At 29.7% G+C, this 10,931-nt stretch overlaps 3 protein-coding genes across 3 annotated transcripts; 1 reads left to right on the top strand and 2 right to left on the bottom strand.

Moving 5' to 3' along the window:
• Positions 1-2,008: 2,008 nt before the first annotated feature.
• Positions 2,009-4,614, bottom strand: LOC124538968. Its single transcript, XM_047116255.1, has 3 exons — positions 4,100-4,614; positions 3,351-3,500; positions 2,009-2,908 (listed from the first exon to the last, which is right to left on the bottom strand). The coding sequence occupies exons 1-3, from the start codon at positions 4,185-4,187 to the stop codon at positions 2,682-2,684; spliced, it is 465 nt and encodes a 154-aa protein (XP_046972211.1). The 5' UTR covers positions 4,188-4,614; the 3' UTR covers positions 2,009-2,681.
• A 1,474-nt stretch (positions 4,615-6,088) lies between these two features.
• Positions 6,089-7,140, bottom strand: LOC124539033. The gene is made up of 2 exons (XM_047116342.1): positions 6,796-7,140; positions 6,089-6,425 (listed from the first exon to the last, which is right to left on the bottom strand). Exons 1-2 carry the CDS (start codon positions 7,106-7,108, stop codon positions 6,202-6,204), a joined length of 537 nt encoding a protein of 178 aa, XP_046972298.1. The 5' UTR covers positions 7,109-7,140; the 3' UTR covers positions 6,089-6,201.
• Positions 7,141-7,613: 473 nt separating this feature from the next.
• Positions 7,614-8,448, top strand: LOC124538846. Its single transcript, XM_047116078.1, has 3 exons — positions 7,614-7,853; positions 7,972-8,212; positions 8,309-8,448. The coding sequence occupies exons 1-3, from the start codon at positions 7,728-7,730 to the stop codon at positions 8,428-8,430; spliced, it is 489 nt and encodes a 162-aa protein (XP_046972034.1). The 5' UTR covers positions 7,614-7,727; the 3' UTR covers positions 8,431-8,448.
• The last annotated feature ends 2,483 nt before the right edge of the window (positions 8,449-10,931 follow it).

The raw sequence follows: 10,931 nt of genomic DNA, 5'->3' as shown, positions 1-10,931 counted from the left end.
CATCTAAAATGTAAATCATACAAATATCAGTACAGCCTCTAGTTGTGATAGCTAGCTAAGTTATAGTTTCTATTATATGACATGTTCACAAATATATGATTTAAAAAAAAATGGATTTTTCATTGTATTTACCTTTTACAGGAACCTATACTCGAGTGTATATTAAAAATACTAACAAACTGGAGTCTATAAATAGGTATACATAGAAGAGTTAAGAAATAACTGATGAGTTTGTTGTTGATTCTAGGTTCATCCTGTGAACCAATGGTAGCTTTCTTTAACGTTATAGTGCTATAAAATGACGATTTATTGGTGCTTGTAAAAGCCTACTTGTATAAAGTATAATTTTATTTGATATAGTAAATTCGTACAGAAAAAAAAATCTGGCTTGATCGATCTAGTCAGTCAGGAAGGCGCGCCCCTCCAAGACAAATTACTATGATTAAGTTTGTGTGTGGGACGATTAACATAGTAATAAATACAGCAAAAAGTATATAAATTAGATTATTTATGAACTTAAGGTGGAGGAAAACGTTTTCGTGTAACGAGTTACGTCACGTAGCGCTGTTTTGTTTTTGACGTATACTATCTAGGATTATTTTTATTTATTCTATTATATTATTAGGTTGGGGAAAAAGTCTTTTTGCATATAGTATGTATGAACTTGTAATAAAATCTCTTTAGCTATACCATTTGTATCTGGCTGGTTTTGGTATCATTAAAAAGTTTTAATTTTAAAGAAGGCACTTCCAAATTCAAATTAGGAATTTGTGTGATTTTCATTTGTTTTTGTTGTTGTTAAAATGAGTGAATCTAAAGAAGAAATTCGATACATTTTAAAATTTTACTATAAAAAAGGTAAAAATGCAACTCAAGCCGCGGAAAAAATTTGTGATGTTTATGGACCTAATGCAGTATCTGTGAGAATAGCGCAAGTTTGGTTTAAGCGTTTTCAAGCCGGAAATTTTGATATCAAAGATGCATCTCGCTCTGGTCGCCATGTTACGGACAAAATTAATGCCATTTTTGAAAAAGTGGAGCAAGATTAGCATATTAGTAGTTACGATGTAGCTGAAGAACTGGCAATTGACCACAAAACGGTTTTGACTCATTTGAATAAAGCTGGGTACACAAAAAAGCTCGATATATGGGTGCCTCATGAACTCACTGAAAGAAACCTAATGAACCGTGTACTCATTTGTGATTCTTTATTACGACGTAATGAAACCGAACCATTTTTGAAGAAGCTGATAACTGGTGATGAAAAGTGGATCACATACGACAAGAACGTGCGAAAAAGATCGTGGTCAAAGGCCGGTCAAGCTTCACAGACTGTGGCAAAACCCGGATTAACTCGCAACAAGGTAATGCTGTGTGTATGGTGGGATTGGAAGGGCATCATTCATTATGAGCTGTTACCGCCCGGCAGGACCATCGATTCAGAACTGTATTGCGAACAATTGATGAGATTGAAGCAAGAAATTGAGAGAAAGCGGCCAGAATTGATCAACAGAAAGGGTGTGGTTTTTCACCATGACAACGTTAGACCTCACACATCTTTAGCCACTCAACAAAATTTACGAGAGTTTGGCTGGGAGGTATTAATGCATCCGCCGTATAGTCCAGACCTTGCACCTTCAGATTTCCATCTGTTTCGGTCTCTGCAGATTTCCTTAGGCAAAATTTTTACAGCAATGGGATCATGTCACTACCAACAAGGTGGCAAAAAGTTATGGAACAAAATGGCACCTACATACTTTAGTCAAATGTAAATAAACTATAAAAAAAACTTTTTGAATTTTCATATAAAATACGAAGAAACTTTTTCCCCAACCTATTATTATCAATAGTTTTATCACATTTCGTAGACAACTCTGTACCTACGTTTCATTACATTGAACATTCCTTAAATATCTATTACAATATGGAAAAAAGAACATGACATATTTATTTGCTTAATTTAAACTAAAACATATTTGCGGTGAATGGGATGGAAATAAAAAACTTCTTATAAAAATATTTTATTAATTTCAAGCTTTACAAAAATTGTATTTAACTAAAATCCTAATATCATAGAGTACCTATTAAAAATTAATTGAGCAAAACCAATACAATCACATATCGCGTCAAATTCTAAAAAATAGGAACAAGCATTTACAAACTACAATGTTATAAAAATTGTAATCTAAAAGATATGCTCTCATAAGTGCATTTAAAGACCCATAATCACTTGAGATTTCAATTGATCTATTTGCTAAAAGTTACAGCAATAAATTGCAAAAATACATTCAAAACAATATATTTATGTATGAATTCTTTATTCAAATATTTGGTGCCAATTTCATTAAACCTATTTCTACTACAGGACGGATTAATTACCCTATTCTTTTAGAAGAATGCACATTACAATATTTTATATTACAATGAGTATTGTAAAAGTCACATCTTATACCCTAACCATATTAAGAAATAACAAATTTCATATGAAAATTAAAAACCACCAGACCCATTTTTAAGAAAGGCATTTTATACAACCAAAAAAGCATAAAATAAAAATAGAATTGTACACTACTGCAAAAAGATTTCATCATAGAATGCACAGTGCATAAAAACTTTTTGGTTCAAATAAGATCCGATGATTATACAAACAATTGAACTATAACAACTCTTTATTAGCATTACTAAGCAGCAGTGATGCTTGATAACACTTGACGTCCTAATTTATCAGCAATAAAGTCAAGAATTGTGAATACGAGTTCCCTGCGGCTGTTAGTACACGCCATTAGAAGTTCTATGGCCCTAACATAATCTACTGGATCAATTCTTCTTAGGTAATTGAATACAATATAAATAAGTTCATTCAATTTTGCTTTAACACTTTCCCAAATATCTCTCAGGCTCATAAAGGCTGCAACAATAAAGAAATTTATTACAGTAATATTACTTACACATTATAGTTATACTGTATAAGAGAAGTATATAAGAAAAGGTTTATTGGATATGTTTAACATTTAAGAACAAGGAATATTAATATTCTATCTTAGGTATCATCATCATCATCATCAAGAGCCTATTTTGGTCCACTGCTGGACATAGGCCTCTCCCAGTGCACACCACTGTGGTCTTTCTCCGGCTACTCGCATCCAGCTCCTGCCTGCCGCCTTGCGTATATCGTCACTCCACCGTGCCTGAGGACGTCCTACACTATGTTTGCCCCTACACTACGTTTGCCTTCTTAGGTAAGGTATAGGTTAATAAATATAAAAGGTGTAATAATAATTTAATAATTCACTCATAAAATCAGTTAACGTAAATTTTGATTATATATTGCTAGTTATGATTATGCTTACCGACTCCAGCTGCTGCACCTATGCCAGCACCGATAGCCGCTCCCATCCTTCCTCCTGCATAACCACCAACAAGACCACCAGCAACGGCAAAAGCTCCAGTCAGAATGACTGTCTCTTGATCCCAAGACACTCTTATTTGAAATTCATCAGCTACATAACGAAAATAAAATACAATTTCAATTGCAGTTTACAATCCAATATTTAAATAAAAATGTACTTATTTTTAAACATTTTTGTTCTAATTTTATGATGCTTTAGCCAATCATTTCAATAACTGGAATGCAGCCAATGATCCTGGCTGGAATGGCAGAATTACACATCCAATCAGGTGATACTAGTTTGTTTATCATTCAGCCTGGGGTTAAAGGGTTACCAAACGGCAAACACCCTTCTGTCACACAAAACTCATCTGCCATTTTAAATAAAAGTATGGTAGATAACCAGCCAATTACCACTTAATATAATTATGAAATAGTATCACATATGTAATATGTATAATAGGTATTATGTACCTATATTTTATTTGTAGTATTGAAGTAAAATGTTTAGGGATTTTGATGATGAAATTTAAATACAACATGATTTAAAGTAAAATTACTTTTTCTTTTGACATTATATCCTGGTTTTCAAGGTAATCGTGTATAATTTCGTAAGTAAAAGTAAAAACAATATTTAATAATATTAAATGCGTCGGATAATGAAAACCTAAAAAAATCATATTATACACATGTTCTACCTATATAACTCACCCAGATCGAATATAATAGTCTGTATTAAGTCTTGGTCGAAGCCCGCTTCTGTGGGCATGTTATACGGCTCAAGCATCATCGAAGACATGATGAAAAATTACAGAACTTTTTCTTAACTATTTCTTCAGCGGGAAGATGGTCGTTCACCATTAGATATTTATTTACCGTACTTTGATTTATCGTCAGTCGTCACATTAAAAAGACGAAGTTTCGTATTTTAGGACAAATGCCAAAAAAAACGTAATAATTTTACGTTTCGTTAAGCTTATGTCGCATAATAATATTGTAAACAAGTTTGACAGCAAATAATACCAAAACAAACGGTTTGAAATTATAGCGGAATAAAATTATTTGTCAAAATCGTAATCAATAATAATTTAAAATAGTAATTTGTAATTAATATTTGAAATATTTGCACACGTCGTTTGTTTGACTCGTGCTTTATAAGTTTAAGACTATAGAATTAGTTATTAGGTATCAAAGCAAATATATATATCGACACTTTACTTTGGAAGTTTGTAGTTGTACAGGACTACAAGTGCCAAAGTGACGTTTTCAATAGAGATATTACGGTCAATAGGGAACATAACTACCACTATACGCCGATTTTAAGTGAGTGAGTGGTACTTCCCCGGACGTACCAGCGTGGTACTACCACTATATAAACGTACGTTATACGAAATATAGATTCGTTTTCGCACAGAAGTTTAAATTGACATTTTTAACCGATTTTTTGCCGTAAATTTACAGTGTTTTAGTTAAATAAACACAAAAATATCACATCTTCCCTATTCCATAATTAATTTAGTCGAATTGGAAGGCGAGCAATCGAGCAAGCGACAGTAGCATATAGTTATTCCAAGCAGAGATAGCATTCAGGATAGCAGATAAAATTCAGGCATTATTGTTTATTGGGTCATAACAGAATATTATTATTGAACCGTATGCTTCTTTTACGTGTTTTAATAATAATTCATAGTATGTGAGTTGTAAATTACATTGTATAGATTACATACATCTTGATATGCAATTTTGAACAATATATATACGATACGCCGATAAATATAGAACATACTTAAAACAGTTTTTAAGAGTGGTTATGAAAAAACTTTATAGTGTGAGCTGTATAAGTGCTTCTAAATGAATTGTTGGTTGCATTTCTCGATATATATCTTGCAAATTGATAAAAATACTGAAATGTGAGGAGTATGTCAAACATTTAACGACCAGTATAAAATGGTCGCATCACAAATCGATAACTCTTAAAGACATGGCGGACTGTACTACTCGAGTAGAGATGTTTTCGAAGTTTGTTTAAGGACTGAAGTATATATACTGATGACTGAAGAATACGGTCACTGATCATTAATTTAATACTTCAGAGGTACCTAGATTGTACTCATGATTTTTTTTTTATAAATATAGCAAAAAGTATATGGTGCCTCGTGCATTATTTAAAATTACCAATAATTTAAAACATTTAAAGAAAAACTACAAGAACAACGGCGAAATATACATTCTTAGGAAGGTACACATGAAATAAAAAAAACGAAATCTCGCTAAAAACTTCACATTTTATTTCGATAATAACAATAGACAAGGCAAGACAATATGAATGATAATAAATTTAACAAATTATTCTTATGTAATATCATTTTATTTTAATAAAATTAATTATTTTTTTTAATACATATTTAAACATTACATGTGTACATAATACTACATTATAATACATTAAAACATTAAATAAAATAATTACAATTTTATATTAATTACTACTACAAATACTTTTCTTATAATTACTCTATTACTTATTATATTATTATAATTTGAGCAAGAAAATATACAGAAATAGAAAATAATAGAAGAAAAAAATGACAAAAGAAGAAGACAGTAAAAGTAGTCCTAAAAGTATAAATTACTGTAACAAATGCATCTTATATCCAGAATAAATATTTAATTAATTTAACATCAAGTAAATCCATGTCATGTCATACATTAGTCACAAGCATTAGTCGAAACTCAATAGTCATAAAAAAGTCTACAATTCAGTAGTAGTTACGTGGATGGAGGTCACGTAAACTAAACAATATTATAAAACCTTAGCCTGCAGTCAAACTAGACAAAACTTTTTTTCCAAGAACATCTGAAGTAACTTGAAGGACAACCATAGCTAATTGAGAGGTACTGCCGCTGTGTTGCATTATAAATTTCGCAGCTTTCTTGTAATCATTGATTCCTAGACCTGCCAGGTAATCGTAGACGATGTCGAATAACTCCGATAATTTGTCTCGTATATCTTTCCATATTTCACGCATCGATACAGCTGTAACGTTATTTAAAACAATTATAACATAGAATGTAGGCAGGTAGGTAGTTTTAAATTTAACGTACACAGATATTATTACAATATTATTTTCAAATTTTATAATTAACTTTATTCGTAAAGAAAAGAAAAATAACTACCGTCAAATTATCAAACATATTTACAGGCATAACTAATATAAGTACGTTACGTTCAAACATTTCGAATACTAAAACCGTTATGAATTTTAAAAATAAATACTGATACTGGGAATTCAAATTTTGATTTTCTACTTATCTAGGTGTATGATTATGTTTATATAAGAATTGGTTATTAATTTCGAAACAAATTTAAATGATCTAAATGTTGGGACAGGGGAAATATTGCTTACCAACGACTCCAAGACCACAAACGCCACCTACTGCGCCTCCGACAGCTGCACCAATCTTGCCTCCATAATGTTTGCCAATCAAAGTACCAGCTAGTGTTAACCCCGTAGTAACAAGAAAAGCGCTTTTTGCTCTGCCGTCGTTTAAGAGTATACGAAAATTAAATTGATCGCTTATTGTTAAAATAATGTTTTCAAGTGACGTAGGATCGAATGGGAGACCACACGAATTAGATACACTTCTAGAACAAAGGTCATATTCATTTTCTGACTCTGAATCGGAGTATTCTGAATTGGAGTCTGCTTCGGAATCCATTTTGAATGAATACAGTTTGAGGAAGTGCTCACTGCGCGGTTTGAATAACGACTAACATGCTACTTACTGAAACCACTTATGTTACTTGTGGATTATCTTTTACAGTATTTTATTAAAAATACCCTCCATTTTTATTGTTTCATTCTACAGTCTTAAATGTCTATGGTTTTACTTTAATTTTAAATTTAAACAGTAACTTTTAAAGTTATTTACAAATTCTTTAAAAGACCATATTGCTTGTATTTTTTTCATATTTCATTGAAATAGTTTTACCGCTTATGCGTACAATTTCCAATTTTTAGAAAATTTGTCAGTTTAGCTGGTTGTTGTTATTAATAATTATTCATTTATATTAACTGATTTTATTGCTAACTGTTATTGTTATTTATAAAGTCGTATAGTAATTAGTCTGTTCTTTTAAAACATAGTTTTAACTTTTGGCCGGTAAGAATAATTTTAATCTGCCCTCTGTTTTGATCACTATATGACATCTGTCATTAACAGAGGATTCTTGTTTACGACCAAGTGTATTTTGTAAACATTACATTATGTTTTAATTTAAAAATATTTTATTTGATTAGACGTCAATACATTTTTGGATGTATTTAATTTTATTCTCATGACGCATAAAAATGTTTATCAAAAACTGGGATATCGTGTATCTGAAGAAGTTCAGCTTTTAGCCGAAGAGAAATGGATAGTTGACGCCTTAACGAAGATTAAAAATCAACGGAATTGTTTACAGGTAATCATATATTGAAAAAGTAATTGTCACATGTAACTAAAAGTATTTGAATTGTTTATGTTATATTTTAATGTTTGTGTAAAACTAATAATAATTTGGGATTTTTGATAAAATAAAGATAGAGAGACTGCACCTCGAAAGCTTAAAAGCAAAACTTAAGGGCAATACAAAAAAGGATGTTCCGGGACCAATCGTAAAAGACAATGAAGACAGTAGAGCCACAACTTCAGCAGTATACATGATGCAGCACGTGAATACAGGGAAGAGTGATGTTGTAACAGAAGATAAGGTGTTTTCAGTTAACGAAACATTCTGCAATGATGAAGAACTTGACTTGATGGTCACTGAACCATCATTGAGTATGTTTTTATAGTTATAATTATCTTATTATTATATAATAATTCTTTCATTTTATTATATTCTTCATTAAAAAATAATTTAAATCTTTGTTACAGGGCCAAATCCCAGCACATCAGAGTTTAATATGGAGGAAGACGAAGATGAAAGTGATGATGACATGTTTATTGATATGAACATGTTGATGAATGGGCAAGCTAAGTCTCACAAAAATAAATAAATAAGTATAAAATATTAATCAAACTTCTTTCATTCCAATTTTAGAATAACTTTGGATATTAATTTAACATACATAATTAAGATTTCAATAAAACTTATTATGATCTTACATTAAATTAACATCTTATTTTCAACACAATTTAATTAAGAATTCAGTAATATGACATTAGAAACTATATGATATGTAATCTGTAAGCAAAATTAACATTAATAAAAATAAGCTACTTAAAAAATTTATTTATAAACTATTTATATTCGAATGCAAAATAAAATATACTATTGTACTATTTGCTTTTTATATCTAACAAGGAAAGGGAATTATTATCAGATATTTAAGTAAAAATATGACATAGTACACATATGGATTAATATGATTCTTGCTTATTATTATTTGTAAGTTTTTATCATGTTTTTATTTAATAAGATGACGGATGGATGAAATAAAAAATACATATATAATAACAAAGAATTTAATAAAGTTTGTCTTACATTTACACAATAATAATCAATTTTAAGTATGTATGTACAATCATTTCATACAACAACATTTATAAACAAAATATTCATTCCCTTTTTCTTATCTTAACGGAAAGGTTTTAGCGAGATGGCACTAATTGATAATACTTCGCGTCACGAAAGCCCACAATAGTATTCGCTTCAGGCACTAAAATTCGTTATATAATGTAATAATTAGCGACACAATATCCATTACAGAGAAATAAACCAATATACACATACAAATAGTAACTTTGTAACATGAATGGTACCTTTCAAATGCTGTACGATAAGCACAAGTTTTCCATTGATTATGATTTGGTTTATATATTTAGAAACAGTTTCATAGTGGACAATGGTATCTGTGATATTTAATATGTGAATTAATTGATTGAATAGTTTATTTTTACTGACTGTAATATTCCTTCTGTGTGTAAATTATCAAGTGTGCTTTAAGAAATCTCTCAAAAGGGGTATGAAGCATGTTTATTATTCCTTGTAAAGAAAACCAAATCTGGTTAAAAGAAAACCTTCTTTTAATTGGACATATAGTATTCTATCCTACTGTTACTGGTATTATATAAAAATGTGTTAAAACATTGAAATACAAACCAAAAATGGATCACTTAAGTTTACTTTACTGTAAACAATGCAATATTAGTGCATTGATTTGATTGGTATGGAAATACAAATTTTATGATGCGGTATTTAATTGTGAATAATAATTATTTTCTTTCATGAACCAGATGTAGAAATATAATGTTTTAAATGCTTTAATAATTTTGATTGTCATTTCTCCATTATAGGAATAACATCATAGCACTTAGACCGGGATAATACAATGAATTGTTTTTGGTCCATTTCTCTTCTCTTCTATACAATGAAATTTGCAATAAATACATTTATTTCGAGGGTTTTGCTATAAATAACCACACATTATTCAGTCTTTCTTCTTACCACCAGACATCTCGCATACAGTTAAATTATATTAATAATAAATAGTTTCATTAAATGGGATAAGCATTTTATACAGCCAATACTTTTATGAAATACAAAAATATTTATTTTCCTTCTAACTTTAGAATAAGCAGATATCCATAAAAATTATAAATGTAATTATACTGAATTTACATTATGTATAGATTGTTGCTTTAGGAAGACAAATATTAAAATCCATTTATGAATTGGAAATTATTTGGTACGGTGTGATTCATTTTATTTCGAACTGAATAAGAAAAATAAGGTAATTAAAAATGTAATAAGCCTATTCATACTCATGCAAGTCAAATCTGATTCTGCTAAATAATTAAAGGGACTTATTTATCAGTTATTTAATTAATAATCGTTCATTGCGCTGATTTGTGTGAAAATATAATTTTGGTAAATAATAATACAACATATACGCATTATGCACTGAATAATGCGTCAATTTTATTCCTTTGCCCAAGTTACTCTTTCTCAACATTTTTTTAAATGTTGAAAAAGAGTAACTACTGAGTTTCTTGCCGGTTCTTCTCGGTAGAATCTACTTTCCGAACCGGTGGTAGCTTCACTTAATTGTCAATTAACGATTCAAAAGTGCTTGTCAACGCCAACTTGAATAAAGTTTATTTTGATTTTGATTTTTTTTTTGGAAGGAATAAAATTTAAAGGCAAAAATATTAAATTATTCTGATTAAAGTTTCTTTTTGTCGTGCTCGATTTTTATTTTCAGTAGTATTATTGTAATCGAAATACTAAGATTCAGCTTTCCAAATATTGCATTCAAAATAATAATATATCCAGGCATCCTGATTAACACCTACATGAGTATGTATATCCTTAATTTTAAATCAAATATTTATATTTCGAAAGAATAATAAGTAACTTGTATCATAAATAAAATAACTATTGGTACTAATTTAAAAATCAAATGAATATAACCGTATATATGTATATATTACCAAATGTAATATATAGTCACTTCAATATTTGTCATAGATTATTTGGTTTCATAAAAGAATTAGA

Source organism: Vanessa cardui, chromosome 21, assembly GCF_905220365.1.
Source record: "Vanessa cardui chromosome 21, ilVanCard2.1, whole genome shotgun sequence".
Taxonomy (NCBI): Eukaryota; Metazoa; Arthropoda; class Insecta; order Lepidoptera; family Nymphalidae; genus Vanessa; species Vanessa cardui.
Note: the sequence above shows the minus strand (reverse complement) of the source record. Positions and strands in the feature narration are given on the sequence as shown.